Source organism: Dunckerocampus dactyliophorus, chromosome 15, assembly GCF_027744805.1.
Source record: "Dunckerocampus dactyliophorus isolate RoL2022-P2 chromosome 15, RoL_Ddac_1.1, whole genome shotgun sequence".
In the NCBI taxonomy this organism is placed as follows: Eukaryota; Metazoa; Chordata; class Actinopteri; order Syngnathiformes; family Syngnathidae; genus Dunckerocampus; species Dunckerocampus dactyliophorus.
Window position 1 is genome coordinate 22158461 of NC_072833.1, and position 20469 is coordinate 22178929.

A 20469-nucleotide genomic window follows, 5' to 3' on the forward strand; every position below is an offset into this window, starting at 1 on the left:
GCCTAGCATAGTATTGAAGTAGTACCTGGTAATACTGGCCGTTGGTGTGGCGGCAGCCACACGAACTGTTATCCACGCATTTCCCAGCACTCACGATGTAGCCAGGATCGCACACGCAGGACTCGCTGCATGGTCCGCTGCAGGCAGGGGGTCTCCAAGAACACGTTTCCTGACACGGGTCTGCGCAGGGCTCATAATGGCTGTTGGGTGGGCAGCTCAAAGCTAAGCAGGCGGAAACAAGGGGATACAATAAGAAAAGCACTTTTGTCACCTCAAGGGCCATTGTGGACTAGATACTCACGGCAGAAAGTTTGGTTCCTCCAGGGTCCGATTTGGACGCCGCGGTCCTGGCACTCGTTGACGTAGGCTTCAATGGCTTCACACAGAATGGACGCTGTGCCGTCAAGCTCGCAAAGATCAAAGACGCAGTCCTTGAAGTAATTCTGAAGACACCAAAAATAAGCTAAAAATCCAAATATCAGGTGTTTATGACCATGAAGGCATGCATGGTGACTTACATTGGGGTTGACTTTGGCATGACACACAGCAAAAGGAGCATTTCTGTCCAACAGAACGCCGCAATATCCAGAACTTTCATACAGCTTCTGATCGTCTTCCTCACATCCAGGATTAGTGGTGTTGGGTTTAGTGTTGCACCTTGTGCGATAAAGACATTGTGGTTAATATTCTTACGGCCTAATAAAACGCTTTTTTGAGAGCTTTCCCATACTCCAAATTAGAGATATTGGCTTTCTTACCAATAGCCAATATACCGAATTTTGTCCGGCACTTTATTACCAATACCGATATCAGCCCATACCGATATAGGCAGCAGCTCTTCCCTCAAACTACAGTAATGTCAGGTGACATCTTATGTAATGAATGAACACATTATGCTTCTTTTACAGTGATGCCACTGGATGCATTTCACAAATGAACAGTTTGTGCAAAGTAAGACAAATAATGCAATATGCAAAGTAAGTTATGGAAAAAGTGCCATATTTATTTTCAACATTTTGTCTCAACAAAACGGTCGTTAAAAAAAATGAATTCAATAATTTACATTTGATAATGCTGGCAATGATACAATTTGTAAAACTGCACATTTCTGAGTGCCACAAACATCTATCTGTGTAAGAACAGAGTAAAGTGTCAAGTATGAAATGCTGAACTAATACAATAAGCGAAATGATAAACTGGGCTCAGAAATGACTTAAAGGAAGTCGCCTTACTCCCCCTCACAGCGTTTTACAATTATCGTAAAGTGCATATTTACAATCCGAAGGTAATAATTTGAAACCGCAGACATACTGAGCTAGCAATCTTGTTGCTTTGTGGAGCACAACGTCATCACTCAAGGTCAAAAAACTATACCGATATCAACCGACTTCTCATTTTTATGGCTGACATTATCAGACATCCTTCCTAAAAATACCTCCAAATTCTGCAGGCGTGTTCATTTTGGTGAAAATCTACGCCTGCAAGCGACATGAAATTTGGAAGGCACATAATGAGGAGAGCACGGATGTGCGGTCAAGGGAGGAAGGTGAGGCTCATGAAAAAAAACAGAATAATGGTAATATAAAATATTTGTCAATTGAACTGTGTGTTGTAAATGTATTTTATGTATGATTCCAATCGTTGAACACATTTTTGTAAGTAAAAATCGCTGGATTTGCACATGTCCTGATCAAATACATGGCAGAAACCTGAGACGAGGCCTTTTCTCTCCACGTAGTGCACAGCCAAGCTCATCATCTGAGGATCCACAATCCTTCATAAACGGATTGTGTTGGTCAGCATGTCACCAGTGTAATGTTTGCCGAAGCATTTATTATACACCATGACTTTCTACAGCCTGTGTAATGTCTGTAATGTAAGTGTGACATTATTTTTCTTGCTAATCGAACAAAAGATGTGTTTCCGTTTTAACGCTACTGGAGTAGTTATTATGGATGTAAATCTCTTTGTGATGGTTGGTTGGAATCTAGATAAACAGGTTACGATGATTCAAAAATTCGATACGATTCAATACAGTGTACAAAGAATTCTACAGTTATAGTTTGTTGATGTAGACATTAACCTTAAATTATAAAATAAAGAAGCCAATTCTATAAAAGTGGCATTCTTACAGTATTTTCAAATGTGCAAAAGAGCACATATCCCCAAGCATGCTGTAAGGCAGGTCCCCGACTGCCCAAACTTTACGGCGGAATGGTTTAAAAAAAGCACTGAAAAAAATAATGTGTACATAACTACATCAAATTTTATGTAAATGGATATCCATTTTGGAAATATAGGCCATTATTTTATTTAAAAAATAATACACAGTTAGAAATCCCACATGTTAACATATGCAAACATTGTTAAGAGGGGCAACATGTCCCACTTTGTTTGACCGTCCTTGAACATACCATCTAACTTTATCCCACGGTACACAGATAGACTACTACTGTATTTTTGCCATTTTTCTTTCACCTCATATTTGGTCCCAAATGCTGATACTATGTGGGAATGCATAAAGGTAAGATTTGATGACCTCATTGAGTGCTAATGTGAATATTTGTTTGTGGGATTTGTGCACAACCTGAAGTTAATTCATGCTAGCAAACAGCGACATATAATCTAAACTCCAGGCTCGTACTGGTGGAAGGTGGCTCTGTATTCATTGAGTGCTTTTAATTTGATGTTGTTCCTGTGTCAGTTTTACACAATACCTAATATATGATAGATTAGATCGCTATAATGTACACATTGCTACTATTTACATACATTCTTGTCTTTAGTCATGGTAAGCTACGGCGAATGCGCGACAATCCTTTAGCCGGCAGCCCAGGCTCTTGTGTTGTTTAAGAGACGGACTGTCAACCGGTTGCTAGCCTTGCGATACCCGGTGCATATCTCTACAATCCATTAATCTAAGGATTCTTCTACCGGTGCAACCGTCTGGCTTGCTTGTCAAACCAGATATCCGTTTGCATCGGTTGATTGTTCACAACCCGAGTAGATATGAGTAGTTAGTTGACAGTAGTTATATTTTGGCAGTGTTACATTTGAGCACTGTCACTGTTTTTTTTATGTTTGACCTGTTTGTGTTTGTATTTTTTGCAGGAAGCAGCTGATTGGCCCCACCCTCTCTGGAGCATATCAATATCTGCTGGTGTGATTTGCTCTCTCTCTGCTCCCTGCTCTGCTTGTGCTGCCCTCGTCCGCTGCAGGCTTGTCTCCACCTCCTCGCCATGCTCCAGGGTCATTCAGCTGCTTCTTGCTCTGGGCACGGGAGGGGGTTTTTCGTCTCTTTTTTTTAGTTTATTCATTAATGAATACAGTGACTTGACTTTCCCGCCTCCTGCGGTTGTTATGTTCCCCTGGGTCATATAACAGGGACGCTGCTTTGTGATAATGATGACAGTAACAATACTAAGACACAATTTTTCATAGAAATTAGAACTTTGAGTGTCAAATTTCATGTTGACAAAGGCTGACGGCCATATGTCAACGCCGACTTAAGCTGGCACTTTTTAGTAGCAAGCAGAACACGATGAACCAGGACCTGATGAGGTGTTCCACATAGACGGGCCGTCGACAAAAGCTGGTTCCACTTAATTCTGTTGTTTTTGTTTTTAAAATACTCACTTTGGATCAATGTTCCAGCTGTGTCCAAACTCGTTGGGATCGTCAGTCAACGTGAAATTGGACATGAGGAAGTCATCTTTGGGGTCTCCGTTGTAATCTCCGCACAGTCCGCACACTAAACCCTTATAGCTGTAGGTGAACAAAAAGATGCAATTTATGTTAAAATAACCCCTTAACTATCAGAAACAGATGGAAGACGACTCACTCTTTAATCACTTTAATGTCCATAAAGTGGTTTCCGTCGTAGCGCACTGTCACACCAAAATCCAAGGACACAGTGTAGTGCTTCCCTGATCTGAACACAGAGACACCTGGAAACGGACTCAGCGGCAGGTTGACTTTGATGCCATTCACCTGTATGAATCACAATTAGCATAATAATAAGCGACTAAGCAGGGAAGACTACTTGGTTTAAAAAGTCAACAAGGTTCTTACATGTACGACGCCTCCTTTGAAGATGGAGACGCTGCCGGACTCTACGAACACATGAACTGCCTTCACGTAGGAGATGGTAGGCCTGTTGTAGCGGTTTTCGTTGTCAGCGTAGACAGCAAAGTTGGGCAAAGCTGATGCGTTGCAGGTTACGGTCATCGTGTAACTGCAGTTCCCCATGAAGTTGTACTTGCGTTTGTCGAAGGTTGTGTAGTGCGGATCGCCAGAAGCTATGCATGTTGATGTACCTTTGTGGAATAATACAAGAAAGGCACGTTTGAGTCCCAGAATCTGACTCGAATTAGGAGAAGTCCTGATTCTCTGACACATTACCTTTAGGGTAGCATCCGGCAACCCCACTGACTTCACGGCACTCCTCAGTGGGATCACAGGAGTTATCCACACATTCCAAAGTGTAGTTCCCTGCACAGCGACAAAGCTTTGAACAGCCGTCTCCAAATACGATCTCCCCAGGCTACAAAAAAAACAACAAAAATCAACTTAGTAAGGGTGCCATTGTTGTAGTTATGTTGGGATTGGAGCTATCCAACCTCGTAATAGTTGTTGTGGTCATCCAGGCAACCGCATTTCTCCAGCGGCACGCATTGTTTTCCCTTAAAGACAAAGCCTGGTTTGCAAAAGCAACCAGTGATACAGGGGCCGCTGCAGTTGCTGAAAGGTTCCATGCATGTGGGGATACAAGCTGGACCGCATTCTATGTAGTCTGCATTTGGAGGGCACTGGACTGCACAGCAAAGACAACAGTAAAGGGTTGGCAGTTAGCAAGTAAGTAGATAAAAATGTTGTCGTATAAGCTATCACATACCTGGTTGTGATGTTGTAGGTCTTGGAGTTGTAGGTGTTGGTGTAGTCACTCCAGGAGTTGGTGTTGGAGTAGGCCCCGTTGGTAGTGGTGTTGTTAGCAGACCTCAAAATCAAATAGTTATAGTTTATCAACTGAGGAGTGGTAATTTGACACGGCAAGCGCTAACCCTTAACCGAACCCCGAACCATTGGAGAAGACACTGGTGGCAGCAGCGTCTTTAGCAGACTTTAAAATGAAAGATTTATACTTTGTCACGTGAGGACAAGTTGCTGGAGATGCAAGGAGCCTACCCGAACACTACGCTACACTGAGCCCTTGACCATTGGATTAGACAGTGTTGGTCGTGCTGTCTTCAGCAGACCTTAATGTAAAAGCTTAAAATGTGGCTTAAAGTGCTGATTCTAACTGCTACCGGATGCTGTAGTTGGTGCCGGAGTAGACACCAGTGGTCGGCGCCATGAGTGAACCTTAAAATGAAAGATTCATTTACACCCTTACCCATATAACCAAACCCCTAACCACTGCAGTAGACACTCGTTAGCGGACATTAACGTAAAGATTTTTAGTTTGCTACATTATCGGTAGCTTGAGGGACCAAGCCCTAACCCTGCCCTCGCCAAACTTGCTGGTTTCTTACCTTGACAGGCCATGACACACACAGCATCCACAGCAATATCAGTCAGAGAGGTCTCTCCATAGGTACCCACAATTACAAACTGCCAAACGGGGAAAGAATATTATGTTAACGGTACATGCAAACTCGTACATAGAGGGCATAGCTTACCTGGACGGCTGTGGCTCCAAGGTAGCGCACTTCTGCAGGCTTCCAGGCTTGACCTTTGTTCCCCCTCAAAGTCAAGATGGCGGGTCCGAGGCTTCCGCCCTCTATTAAAAACATAAAATCAGTAAAATGCGTTTTTCTACGATGATGAGAAATGGTGAACCCAGACTGAGATGGTTTGGACATGTCCAGAGGAGAGATAGGGAATATATAAGTAGAAGGATGCTGAGTGTGGAACTGCCAGGCAGGAGGCCTAGAGGAAGACCAAAGAGGAGGTTTATGGATGTAGTGAAAGAGGACATGAAGGTAGTTGGTGTGAGAGAAGAGGATGCAGAAGACAGGGTTAGATGGAGGCAATTGATTGGCTGTGGCGACCCCTGAAGGGAAAAGCCAAAAGGAAAAGAAGAAGAGGATGAGAAATGGTGAACCCGCTAACCGTTAATGGTGTGGACGCTGAGCTCCACCTTTGCACTGGTGCCATACAGATAGTAATAAAACGTGAGGTCCAGGCATTCAGAAGAAGAAGGGGTGATGACAGGACTTCTTATTTGACTCTGATCTCCAGGGTTAGCATCAACAGAAGTCATCAGCATGTAGGCCCCCACTAATAATGAAGAATTGGAGGAATCAATCACCATTCATTATTCATCAGCGGTGTTCTTTAGCGACTTACATCCAGGCCTGGAGAAGTCATCATCGGGTCCGGTTCCTACGGTCTCGCCTGGGCCGACCCACTGCTCGAAACCGAATATGTCTGGGTTGTCTGTGTGAGTGGACCACCCGCAGAGGTCACCCAGGCTGTCAAAGTCACAGCTAGCAACGCAAGCTGTGGACACAAAAGCATCATTAGCCAACAGCAAACTGTTGTGTTGAAAGCAATTGCTGCTATTTGCAAAGTAGCCACACTGTCATCTAATTATCATGCTAATTAAATCATCCTTAAACACAATTCTTAAACCCTAACCCTAAATCTTAACACTAAAAGGAACCTAAATCCTAATGCTAATCTGAACCCTAACCCATGACCCTAACCCCAAACTCTAACCTCACCCCTAACTATTAACACTAAACCTTAGCTTTAACCCTAACCCATAACCTTACTCTATTATATATAACCCTACCCTTTGTCTAACCCTAATTTTAACCCCTAACCGTAACCCCAAACTCTAAATGTAACCCTAATCCAAAATCATAACTCTTAACCGTACATCTAAACCTAATCTAAAACAGCACCTTAACCCAAACCCTGAACCCTACACCCTAAGCAATTCAGTGGGATTTCGGTATGAAAGAAGCTATTGCGGGATGTGGTCATGCTAGCAGCTGCTCTGCTTACCGGGACATGCTCCTTCCATAATGACGATGTTATCCAGCGCTGAGTCACAGGAAGCGCTGAGGCCTCTCTGAGCCTCAAACACAATCTAGACAAATCAAGAACCATACGTTCATTAGCGTCAAACCTGAGCAACTTCAACCGCATACTGTGACCTCAGCTTTATTTCCTGTTGTGTAAAGTCAAGCTCATACTGCTTATTTCCGTTGTTTCATGATAGTGACTCTGATGAGAACTACTATCTGCACTGATTACAATGTTTGATGAGTGTATACCTGCTAGTTCCAGCACTATTTAAAGTCATGGGGGGGCCTGCCCATTGGTCATTTTCTACCACGCTGGACAGAAAGAATAACTTCATGAAGTCGTGATTTCATTGCGACGCTATTTTATTTTGAAAAATGACTAGAATTGTCCAGATGCCGATCCGATTTTTGCCTTTTTCCATTAATCGGAGATCGGAGGATCAATTGCAACATTCAATAAAGTACTTCATGGCAGCTGCTGTAAAGTGCTTTGTTTTTGCATCAGGCCGGAAAGTAAACAACACCATGTCAGCCGCGTGAAAGTACTTCTGCATTGTAAATGAAAATAACACTATAGCCACTTGCAATGTCTGCAAAATGACAATTTCAAGGGGTGGTTGTAGCAGAGCTGCATTCAATACCACAAACTTGTATGGAGCAGTTAGCGAGGACAACTGACGGAAACGCTGCTACGCCAAAGCAACAAACTCTGGACTTTCGCAGAAAAGACATATATCCAAAAGACCGAAAAGGCAAAGTGTATCACTGAAATGGTGCATGTTAGATCCACGCTGGGTTCTGCAAGCACAACACTACACGGCGGACACTGCCTTACCGCAGTTGTATATCAAAGTACCGTAAATCACGGTGTATAAACCGCACCCGTGTATTAACCGCACCCCCATTTTCAGGCTCACGGCGGGGAAAAAAAAAAAAAGTTTAGTTCATAAATGCTCGCCAACTCTTTCATCTCAAATCAACATGCGTAAAGGTACTAAGCAATTTCAAAAAGAAGTGTGAATTTGAATAAACTCCAACATTGTGTTGTATTTTACATCATCTGCAATGTTTTAATGGAAGCTTAGGTTAGCTTCAGTGTATATAGAGATCCTTTCACTGTGTGAAAATACAGACAGCAGCCGTCAGATAAGTTAGAAAGAAATTGCATACACAAGCATTTTCAGCAACTGTACAGCAGAGGGTGCTAAAGTCAAAGCAACTGTCTGACCCACAGACGGCTATTCACAAATGGGCTTCTGGTCAATTTCTCCCCGTATTTATAGCCAAATTCTGGCTTAGCGGACCCAAGCGTCCACGAACTTGCGTCTAGCGGCGCCAAACTTTGACTGGGCGTTGTTGGAGCGGTGATGAACTTTGCCATGGCGGAAAAATGGCCGCTCCTTACCGCTGGCAATATTTTGTGCAGCTCAAAACTTTCGGAGCGGTAGCAGGGACCATCAGCGGTGGCCAAGCGGATACGGCATTGCCTTAACGGGGGCCAACTTCTGTTAAACGGTGGTGAACGGTTACGAGCGGTGATGAATTTTTTTCACCGCTCCAGGAACGCTACAGCAAAGTTCAGGCGGTGTGACCGGGCTTGTAGTACGAGTGATCTTCCGCTGAAGCGTTGTAGAAGCGTTGTCTGATATTATTTTTCAGTCCGAGTCTGGTCACAGACCTGTCATTGTGTATAAACCACACCCCGATTTTTTGCTTCTTACCGGTCGAAAAAATTGTGCGGTTTATACACCGTGATTTACGGTAAATTTTTCTCAAATACCGTAAATTCCGGTGTATAAGTCGTACCCACTAAATTTAGAGGAAAACCCAGATTGGTCCATACATAACTCACACGTGTCCACGTCATAAAACACCATATTGTGGCATGCACAAGTCCGTGAGGACCAGTCATCTCTTGATTTGACAGGAGCCAATCATAACTTGCGACATAAACATACATAAACATAAACTTACAGCGAGCTTGTCAACCCATTGGAAATTGCAAGAGGTCATTTTCTCAATTTCTGTAGTATCACACCTGTCCAAAACCTGAGAACTTCCAGTGGTTTCAAACAGACGGCAAAGTGGATTCCACAATGTCGCTCTCTTTATTCTATACCTCAGACAAAAGAAGCTAATGCATCTTGAATCTTGTACAAGACTCCTAGTTTGTCATTTCATTTTCCATTTCTTTTCTTGTTTACCATTTATATTGTTAATTACGTATACTTTAATTTCCTAATTTGACTTTCACTTTCTGTTTTAGGGCCGCACGGTGGCCTAGTGGTTAGCATGTTGGCCACACAGTGTAAACGCGGTGTAACACTTCCTTTATCCGGTACAACCCATCAAAATAAAAGTAAAACAGGAAAACATGCAAAGTTACGCCACGCATTCACTCTAGCTTGCTACTTTGGGTTTGCAACATGTTTTTTCGAGACCTTTCTCAACAGAAAAGAAAAAATCTCACCCAGTTTTACCTCTTGTTCTTCTGTTTGCACATACTGTAGTTCGACAGCCAGTCCACATTAAAAGAACCGCTTTTTTTTTACTTTGGCTTGATGAGTGGATGTTGCATAGTCTCTTGGTTTCGCCATACTACAGGGTTAGCAAGCAGCATTTAGCTTTTGTAACTGCACTGCAGCATTAGCTACATGCTAACCTACAAAACAGTAGCATTTACTATGTAACGCATTGTTAATGAATTGAGAGGTCTGATGTTTTCAAGGAGGCATTTTTGTAATGCAAATGTATTACTCTTTTGAACGCATATTGTTTTGAGAAGCCAAACTCTTTACTACAAAATCGGACCAGAACTCGGCTCACGGGACGAAGTGGGGGGTAAGTCACCGTCACACTGCTGACGTGGATGTCATACAACTTCATGTAAAAAAATCCAGACTATCCCTTCAAGAAGCGTCTGTGACGTGTGTGATCTCAACTGGCTAGAGTTGACTGTTAGCTGAGTGCTAGCAGCAGGTCAGCAGTGTAGAGAGTGGCCGACAACAGCTCCTGTGTAAATGTTCACTGCATATGTCTTCTCTGATTGTTAATAAAGCAATTGAATTGCATGTCTCCATAACTCTCTCCATAACCAATAGCCAGCAAGAAGTACGCTGTCAATGCTAACATGTGAGTCTCTCTTATATTATTTATGTCTAAGATGGCTTATTTTCTATTATTATGTCTACTATTTTGGGTAATAGAAGTGTAAAGGTGACTAGAGGGGTGTTATTTCATGTTTTCAGGGCTCTAATGATGGTAAAAACCGTATTTAGAAGGACATAAACAGGTTTTCTACACTCTAGTGTTAAATTGAAAATATTCAATTTATTAATATTGAATCCTGCTTTGCTGAAATTCACTTATCGCAGTCAGGTCTGTTAATTAACTGCAATAAATGAGGGATGAATGTAGGCTAAAAAAAACGCCTGGGCTTCCCGTGCTGGTGTGAAGTATACATTTAGCCACCTTTGTAAATGGTCAAAGGCCAACGCTAAACCTACAATGCTAACTATACTAACATTGTATACTGCGATATCAACATACAGTGTATGCATGTTGATCATGTAACATTTTTTCTTTATGATTATGTTACTTAAACGGAAACTGGCGAGCCACTAAAAAGTGACTTCTACCTCTATTTCAGGGTAAGTTTTTGGAGTCCGGACCCTCAGGTTGGAACCCCGGGTAGAGAACACTCACAGTGACTGCATCGCTGGTTGGTTTGGATACTGTGGTGGCGCCCTTCAGCCAGGATGGACTCTGGATACCGGTCTTGCTCCATGCCTCAAACTGTGTACCCGAAGTCACTGCCAGAACCCTCAACATGTTGTTACTGTCAGATCCGTACATGTAGTACCGGAACTGAATGCAGATCTTGGAAGCCGTCGTCGAGAGCGCGGGACTCAGCAGACGAACTTTCCGGTTGTTTGCCACGTTGTCACACTCATGGTAGATGTAAAACCCCTCTGAGAAAGATGTTTGTAGTATGAGCTATACTTCACAGTTTATCGCAATTAGCTATCACAGTACTCACTTCCATCGGGGTAGTCTCCTGGGGGACCCGTGTCGGCTGTCGGAGTCGGACCCCTGTGTCGAGTCCAGTCGCCATCGTCCGTCGAGTCCTGCTTGAACTGGCAGAATGGTTGGCTTTCGTCGTTAAAGTCGCAGGAAGTCAGGATAGAGCCTGGAGGGAGGGAAGAGGAAAAAAAGGGTGTTTAGTGTGTTAGCCAAATAACGCCAAATAACCAATTATTGCTATCTAACAACAACAGTTTCACACTGAAACATTTCATTAAAAGCTACATTATTGGACAGCTTTTTCGCATTTTTTTTAACTGACAGATTTCACCAAATGGGCAGCGCGGGTGACCGAGTCGCTAGCATGTCGGCCTCACAATCAGGAGACTGTTTGAATCTCTCTGTGGAGTTTGCAAGTTCTTTGCGGGCATGAGTGCTCCAGCTTCCTCCCGCATTCCAAAAATATGCATGTTTGGTTAATTGGGACTTAACTGGAGACTTGTCCATAGTTGAGGGTGAATGGTTATACAGCAGGGGTCACCAACGTGGTGCCCGCGGGCACCAGGTAGCCCCCCACGACCACATGAGGCGCCCGCAGGCCTGCTTTTCATTCAGGTTTTCAGTTAATAATGTGAGAACACTAGAAAGAAAAGTATTCTGAAACATAAAATGTGAGTTGTGGATACCAGCATTTTGTGAATGTTTTGGTAAAACAAGCATATTTGATCTGTTTGGGTTGAAATAAGCTGTGAAAATCATTTCTACAAAAATTAGTGGCTCGTGGCCATTTTCTTTTTCCTGAAAGTAGCTCTCACAAGAAAAAACGTTGGTGGCCCCTGATATACGGTAAATACTGAACAGTATATGTGCACGTTGATGTCGTACCAAAATGTACCAAAAATTTGCTGCTGCCACCAAGGGGCAACCAACAGATGCTCAAAAACAAACAAAACAACAAAGAATTTCCTGGGATGTCCCGATCCAGTCTTCAGGATCGGGATCGGCTGCCGATCCCGTGTATTTTGAAGATCGAATAATATCGGCTTCCATTGCATGGCAGAACTACCTGTTCTACTCTGCATATGACAATAAAACTCTTGAATCTTCAATCTCGAATCTTGGTTGTTTATACTAGGGGCCGTCAGTAAATTACTATTGCGTTAGTCCTACCCTAAAAGTATTTTGCATACCCATTTTTTCCAATTTTATCTTTTATTGGATGGACTTTTATTGGATTAGGGACCTGACTCACAGAGGTTTGTTAAAAAAGCCAAACAATATTGTTGGCCATGCTTTGTAATAAAAAAAGTAAATTCAGCAATACTTTGGTTGCATTATTTGTAATGCTTTGAAGAGCTATTGTTTGTAATAAAAGCTTGTTATTTAAAAAAAAAAAAAAAAAAAAAAGATGGACCAGTACCGGATTGGATTGGCAAGACTATAAAAAAAATCGGATCGGAAACCAAAAAATGTGGACATCCCTAAACGTTTCTGCAAAACGACCCAAAACTGGCGAGCTGGGGTGCATGAGCTGGAAGGTGCTGGTCACTGACCTCCTTTTTTTCTTTCTGCTCGCGGCAGCAAATGCAACAATAAATAACACATAATTAATAAGAGGTTTACAAACAGTGAATTAAAAGATAGCAAACTGTAGACAAATTCAAATTGGATGAAGCTGAACAGACACTGACCAATTGAATCCTGTTGCCAAACTTATAAGAACAAAACTCCTGGAGCGAAACAAGATCCAAGAGTATTCCATGCAAATGGGGCAGCAAAACGGAATGCTCTTTTCCCCAAATCAGTGCGAACCCGAGCAACAGAGGGGTGGACAATGACAGCATGACAGGAGCAAAGAGCATCACGGCTTTTGGTCCTTTGAAGGTAAGAGCTCAAATAAAATGGCAACAGGCAAAGGAGAGCCTTGTAGATCCGCGTCATCCAATCAGTATGCCTCCGGACACTCAGAGAAGGCCAGCCAGCTCGGGTGTAAAGTTCACAGGGGTGCGTGAGCCGAGCACAGCCAGTACAAAACCTCAGAGCACCCTGGTAAGCAGCGTTCACAGACTGCAGACATTTTGTCGATGCATTCATGCACAAGACGTCGCCATAATCAAGCAACGGTAAAAAGGTTGCCGAGAAAAGACGCTTCTCTGAGGGAAAAACAACATTTATTTTGATGACAGGAGCCAAGTTTTACCCTAACTTTGCGGACTAAATTTGCAACGTGAGCCTTCAATGAAAGTTCACGGTCCATAAGAAAGCCCGGACGCTTAAAACTGTCCACCAGTTCAATTTGTTTGGCCTGAGCTGTTACAATTTGTGGGATATTCTCAGGTGACTCACGAGCGACAGAGACAAACATGACTTTGATTTTCTCCGCATTAAGAACCGGTTTAAGTTTCCGCAGACGAGACTGTAGAAGATCAAAAGCCGACTGTGTGAATTCAAGGGCTTGGGTGTGTGAATGTGAACATTAAACTGTATCATCTGCATAAAAATGATCAAAAGCATCTGATAGATTGTCGCACGGATTATTATAAACACAAAACTAAATGGGTCCTAAACTTGAACCCTGAGGAACACCATTAACAACCTCAAAGAAACAACCACCAATTGAACACACCGTGTTCTGTTGGCCAGATTGGCTGATTGGCTAACCAGGAGATGGCCTAATTTGTGCAGTGAGTTCATTAAAAGTTTGTGATTGACCATATCAAATGTCTTTGACAAATCAGTAAAAACAGCAACATTCACTGAAATGATTCAATAAAATCATTGAAAGGTTTCAGTGCAGCAAAAAACAGTGCTATGTTGCTTCCTAAAACCGGACTGAAATGTGGACAAAATGTGATTTGTGTCTAAAAAAAGGCTTCAGTTGATTGCTCATTATTTTTTCAAACCCTCTTGTTTTGGAGTTTTTAAATTGGTCTGTAATCATTTACATCAGAAGGTTCACCACTTTTTAACAGTGGAAGAACAAATGCTGATTGCCAGGTTTTAGGTAAGGCTCTATATGCAATCCATTTGAGTTTTTCCCAAACTTTCATTTTTTTCATTAATTCAGTTTTTTTCTTTTCACACTTTATCACCATAGATTGTGTGCTTTCGTGTGTCTGTGAAAAAAAAAATGTTGCACGAGAGGCAAAACGAGGCGATGACGCAACTGCACAATAAAAGATGTAGCTTTTTGAGTGGTTTTAAGGCATAAAAATGGCCACCAGGTGGCAGAAGTGCATGCGATAAGAGCTCGGCATGGATCTTTTGCATGTAAAAACACACTCGACAGCAAGGAGGAAGCGGAAGAACAGGGAAATTTTAACGCATGCACGCAGTTTACGGTGTTATATTTGTAAATAAATTGTTACTTTGATGTAAAATAACCCCTTTTTGTGTTGTATGCGCTGCTCTTATTTTGAAGGCCGGAAGTGTGGTGTGTGTTGAAAATGTACTTGGTTGCTAAGTGCGATAGCTTTTAACGTTAGATTTCGTTTTTATTGGCACATTCCGCGATTGCGTTGGCGTGGAAACGATAGGGCCCACTTTAGGGATGTCGTTTCTGCTGAGACTCAAATTTGAAAATGTTCACCAAGGACTCAGCTATAGAATCGGTCGCTCTCTTTAATAAAAAATAGATCCAACTCTTTTAGAGCTGGTTAGCTAAATGCTCAACGCTAACAAAACTCGTAACACGCCTTGAAATAAACATTGTCAGATCATTTCAGCGTGGCAGACAAGTTCGTACGAGCGCTGAATGACGGCATTAGCGCTGGTGCTAACACTAAATGTTTTATCAGGTAAATGACGATTACCTGTTGTTAGCGCATAAAGTTAGCTGCCAATAAATGTAATCAGCGTCTCGCAACATGTCAAGGATACTCTCACGTGTTTGCTGTGAGCTTTTTGAGGTATTGGTTCCTGCGCGTTAGTGCTATCGTTGAACTTACCCTCGCTTTGCATCTGGAGGCTGCAAGAGAAACAAAAGAAATATTAAAAAAAGATTAAACGTGTACAGTAATTGTAAAAGCACAGATAAATGACTCATTTTTGAAATGCTATCCAGTATGAACTCAAAGGCGCAATGTAAGCAATGCATGACTGGTTGCATAACGTCTGAGAATATAAAGGAATGATTGATGGATTTGCAGAAATGAGGAAAGGAAAGTGGTGAAGCACGATCAATTGTGATTATTCTTCATATCGACAGACTAAAATGTGTCCAAAAAAAGGTTCAAATTTTAAATAGTAAACATTTTTGGCTACTATTTTTGGATGCCACACAAGGAGAAACCCCATATAAAATGTAACAAATTTAAAGGTATTAAATCTTTTTTTAAATAGAATTATGCAAGTAATTAAAAAAAAGCAGGATGATTATTTTATTGTAACATTTTTTTAAATATTTAATAAATACAAATAATTTGTTATTTTTATGACTATTGTGATATACATTACAATATTAGGAAAACTCTATTTGAAATATAATATCTTTTACTCTCATGAAACAATCATAAAAATATAAAACGTACATATGCTAGGTTTCGTAATCATTTCAGCTGCGGTATTCTTTATTATTTCAAAAGGAGCTCACCTTTGCTGCTGTGTGAGTCCTGCGCTGGCACACATCCATAACAACAAAATAAGACCCCTCATGGCGTCCATGTTAGCCGGAGGACACACGGACACACTGGGTCTACTTTCTCTACGTCTGTGTGTTTATATATATATATATATATATATATATATATATATAAGGTGTGGACAGTAGATGATGTTGCGAAAACATGTCAATAAGTAACAGTGCTAGGCGATACGGACAGGGTGTGTTCTGGCTTGGGGAGTGTATTTTGCTTTTTGACCCCTTAAGAGTACTTCACGCACTGGGTGGGGATGCCCGTCAATGATTGTTATTGTTATCGTTATAACCATGCCACTTCCTCCGCCATGTAGAGTTCAAACAAAGCTAAACGTCGATTTAGACTTCCCGGTCCCCGGCCACCTCTTCCAGTTTCACCGGGAGGACACCAAGGCGCTCCCAGGCCAGCTGTGAGACATAATCGACAGCTCATTACTGCACGTACAGGTACACACCTATCGTGCCTACAAAAACACCTCCAAAAACCTCCAACAAGGTTTTATGGTGTTATGTCCATGCTGTGAGCATGCAGTAACAGGCATATGCTAGTATAACACGTAATACTTACAGTGTTTTGTCCTGTTATGGTCCTTTTAAGCATTACCGAAACTTCCTTCCTGGGCGGATTGATTTCATATAGCAAAACATAGAAAGGAACGCCTACACCTAGCGTTAAGTTTTCCCAACTCAAAAATAAAAACACAGCAGCAGCTCCAATATGCAGCGTTACCTTTTAGTAGTGGCCTGAGGCATTGTGAGAGAGAGTGTGGTGAAGCTAGTCGCTAGCCGGCTAGTAGCTAGCCCACCTGTTGTGGCCAGGTGTCAATACGCCTGTAATGTAGTTCGATCGGTGTAACACTGACAATAATAATAATAACAAATAAGTGTATTTGTTACGTGCAGTCATAGCCAAGTCTTTTTAGCTGTTTTAATATCTTCAAAACGCACAGAAAAGCAAAAGACGTGTGTTCAAGTCTCACATAAGATTGTGGTTGATGCGCAGAATTCCAAAAAAAAGCGCAGTTTTTCTTTAAATGTTCATTTATCCCTTTCATTCCTCATGTGTATGCATTCAGAGTTGTTTTATCCATGTAAAACAATACAAACGTGTTTTGTGTTAACATTTTTCAGCATTAACCGCTGGGGACATCATAGACGGGCTACGGAGCTGACTTCTGGTCGCGGTTGCCATTTTGTAACTTAGCAAGCTAGCTTCATGTTAGAAGCTACGGACGTTTTGTGATAAAAATACACAAAAAACACAGAGGTACTCACTCAGGGCCTTAATAACACAACAAGACCTACACCGTAATGCCCGCTGACTGGAACATGTGTGTAAACTGAGGCAAAATTTTGGTGTAAATGTTTGACGTTAATGGAAAAACACGCTAACCTGGACGGACGCTGACCGAGTTTCCACTGTATTATAAACTACTGGCTCACGCGCTGTTTAAATAATGAGCTGCAAAAACGTCCTCAGCCTTTATTTGGTCTCTTTATCTTAAGTGACCTCCTGAAATCAAATACATTTCGCACCATATTTGTACAAAAGTTCATTTTAAAACTCCCATGGGCCATCGACTGCAGGGTCCCTTACATTTTTCAGCCTGCGAGCTACTTTTAAAATGAAGTCCCAAACATTACCTCCTACTATAAACATAGCATATGTATGTATTTACTATAAATATGAGTATTTATGTACGTTACACTTGGATACCAGGGGTGCACGCACTTTTTCAGCATGCAAGTCACAAGTCAAAATGATCTACTATACCTCTTACGATAAAACATAGAACATACATATAAAATCTCATCGCTAAACTTTAAAACCACTATATTAAATACTCATGATTAGTATTTCACATTCACAGTCATCCAAATAGTTGATTAATTCACAATTCCGTTAAGTATGGCAATAAAGATAATTACAAATAATTCCTCAATAGTTGCGTACATAACCCGAGTAGTATGTCAGATATGTTAATTGTACACACACGTCACATATTACATCCAGTTAGCATTCGCTATCAAACATTACAGATATACAAGAAATGAAAATGATACTGCAAAAGACAACGCTGCCGAAGTCAAGGCAACATATTCAAAAAGCAAGCACATTTTCCAGCTAATCATGAAATACAGTAGAAGCTTAACAGGCGGAAGTGTAGAAAACACGCATTTCTCTAGTGGAGTTCAGGATGCAAAGCAGCGCCGTCAAACTATTCTGATGGATATTATAGCATATTACCGTTGAGTTAGCCTCTCCGCAATCAGAATAACAAAGATGAAAGATGCATCTCCGTTGTGTCGCTGAGACGTCTGTTCGCCACTTACAGCAGCGAATCAGCAGGGGAGCTTAAAGTCAGCTGACTGATGTCACATGACACTTGACACACGATCGACCCAAACTACCTTTGCAATCGATCGACGTGACGGGCACCCCTAGTCTACTGGAATCTGCTGGATTGCAGACGACAAGTGTTGGCAGCTCTGGGCATGTGAAAGTACTTGTCTTCGTTTATAGACTTTGCATGATTATTTCATTTGGCCTTTGGTACTGGATATTTCCTGACTTCTGTAGACTTCTATGTTCAAATTGTTGATATGATGCGTGTTGCACACAATTTCTTATAATAAAAGTATTAGAGTCACAGTGAAGTGTTCTCCCTTGAATTTATAGTTTCGGAACGAGTGCTTAGATCTACATTAGAACTACAAAGCAGGTACTTTGAAAAATGTAAACATTTCATTGGCTGATGACCAATGACTTTCTGTTTTATTCCCTCGTACTGCAATCGCCATTGGCCCCCTCCAAAAACAATCAGTCTTCGCCGGGCCCTCGTACAGTTCCCAATTTGCATTATAAACTCAGCATGTATGCGGCCTATTTTGTTATGTGTCGCTGAGGTCGTACAATTTTAAACACGCAATTAAACTAAGCATTTTTCTCATTGCAGTTGGTTTTTTCCCACAACCTTATCCCGTCAGGGCTGTTTAGTCTGTGCATACTTCCTTTATTTGAGTGTTAGGGTGTGTATTGTGTGTTTGTTTTGGTTTTTTGGGCTTTTATTCATCTGATAAAACATGGCTGTAATGTTCTTTTCTTCACACGTCCTTTTATCTTATCGACGTCCACATCCGTGGCACTGACAGCTAAATCCTGATCTTTACTCATCATTTCGAAAAAATGTCATTTTCACCACAACATAAACTTTATCGGCGGTGATTGGACTTTCAGCATAACAGAGATAACATCGTCATAAACATGACTCATAGCAGTGGAAACTCAGATGGATGCCGCCGCAGCAGAAGACGGTGGACAAACGTGCCGCTGAGTACAATGTGAGTCCGACGTGAGCGAGGAATTCACAGACATTCCTGTCCACTCCACACTGTACAACGGGCGTGTCCGAACGCCCCGACGAAGATCCACAAAAGTAGAGGTGGCCAAAGTGCGTCTTCTTTTGCCGTTGCATCAAAGCAGTCACAAAATTTTTTAAAAACTGCAAAAAATGGTAAAAAAAAAAATAGAGCAAATGAACGATGAAAAAAGGCTGAAATGTCGACGCCAACAACCAATAATAACATGAGGCAGGGTTCACCCTGGACTGATCATGAGCCAATTGCAGTATATAATTACAAAATATATATCAAATATAAATATATATTGGATATACTGTATATAGATTGATTTTAATTTCTGATTATTCAATTATTGAATTAATTGCAATTATTATGATTTATTTTGATTATTTTTTATGTTGATTGTTAAGTGTTGGTATTACTGGAAGGAAGGAAAAAGTTAAAGAAGCAAAAAGTTTCTTTTATACTGATCAAAGTCTACGCTCAGTGTCTAAATTTATTTTATTCTCAGCTCAGAGCGAGTTGTCCGCCTTAGGGTCCTTTCATATAGATCAGGGGTCACCAACGTTTTTCCTTGTGAGAGCTACTTTTACAAAATGAAAATGGCCAAGAGCTACTCATTTTTGTAACATTTCTTTTCAGATCTTAATTTAAACCCAAACAAAGTGAATGTGCTTGTTTTACCAGAACATGAACAAAATGCTGGTGTCCACAACTCACATTTTGTATTTCAGAATGCATTTCTTTCTACTGTTCTTTCATTATTAACTGAAAACCGAATGAAAAGCAGGCTTGCGGGCACCTCATGTGGTCGTGGGGGGCTACCTGGTGCCCGCCGGCACCACGTTGGTGACGCCTGATTTAGAGAGTTGCAACATGACGAGTCGAAAAAATACGGTCACGTGACTCGTGGAGCCATCAATTCACGTTTGCGTTCGCCTTTTCTTTACTGTATTCTTGGCCGTATTCTTGTTTATTCCCCAAAAACGCCAGGTTGTTGTGCATTTGCATGCACAAATAGACATGGCAAGGGTTTCAAGCTTGACAGATTCCCTTCAGATGTCAACAGACGGACAATTTGGGAAAATAAAATCAACCGTTTGGGCTGGAAGCCGAACTCGTCTTCAAAGCTGTGCGATGTAGGCTCTGTATATGTTAACATGTTTAATGTCACAATGTTTTAAAAACTTGACAGCCACCTTGGGCTATGTTGCTAAGTTTAAGGCATCTCTTGATGAGCTGGGCACGTTTTGGAGAGAGTGTTTACCTAAATGTTGTGTTCTACTTAATTGTTTTGATATAAGAAAGCAGCCTAAACGTAAAATAGACTATAAAAAAAAGAAAAAAAAAGGCAGTCATGGATGCTTAGAGTTAAGAATGATCCTTGTGTAAATCACCTCTGGTTGCAAATAA

The 20469-nt window shown here is 41.5% G+C and overlaps 1 protein-coding gene across 1 annotated transcript in view; it reads right to left on the reverse strand.

Annotated features, from left to right (window-relative positions):
* LOC129195021 (IgGFc-binding protein-like) overlaps positions 1–20469 on the reverse strand; it is an 88591-nt gene that overhangs the window by 66292 nt on the left and 1830 nt on the right. Inside the window, exons 4-19 of the mRNA XM_054800713.1 lie at positions 11074–11223; positions 10740–11005; positions 7012–7096; positions 6349–6501; positions 6112–6279; positions 5679–5779; positions 5532–5610; positions 4895–4996; positions 4620–4813; positions 4402–4543; positions 4072–4316; positions 3842–3990; positions 3637–3765; positions 519–657; positions 302–443; positions 26–222 (exon numbers count right to left, since the gene is read on the reverse strand). Coding sequence (XP_054656688.1) covers positions 26–222; positions 302–443; positions 519–657; positions 3637–3765; positions 3842–3990; positions 4072–4316; positions 4402–4543; positions 4620–4813; positions 4895–4996; positions 5532–5610; positions 5679–5779; positions 6112–6279; positions 6349–6501; positions 7012–7096; positions 10740–11005; positions 11074–11223 — 2441 coding nt within the window. The remainder of the gene's footprint in view (positions 1–25; positions 223–301; positions 444–518; positions 658–3636; positions 3766–3841; positions 3991–4071; positions 4317–4401; positions 4544–4619; positions 4814–4894; positions 4997–5531; positions 5611–5678; positions 5780–6111; positions 6280–6348; positions 6502–7011; positions 7097–10739; positions 11006–11073; positions 11224–20469) is intronic.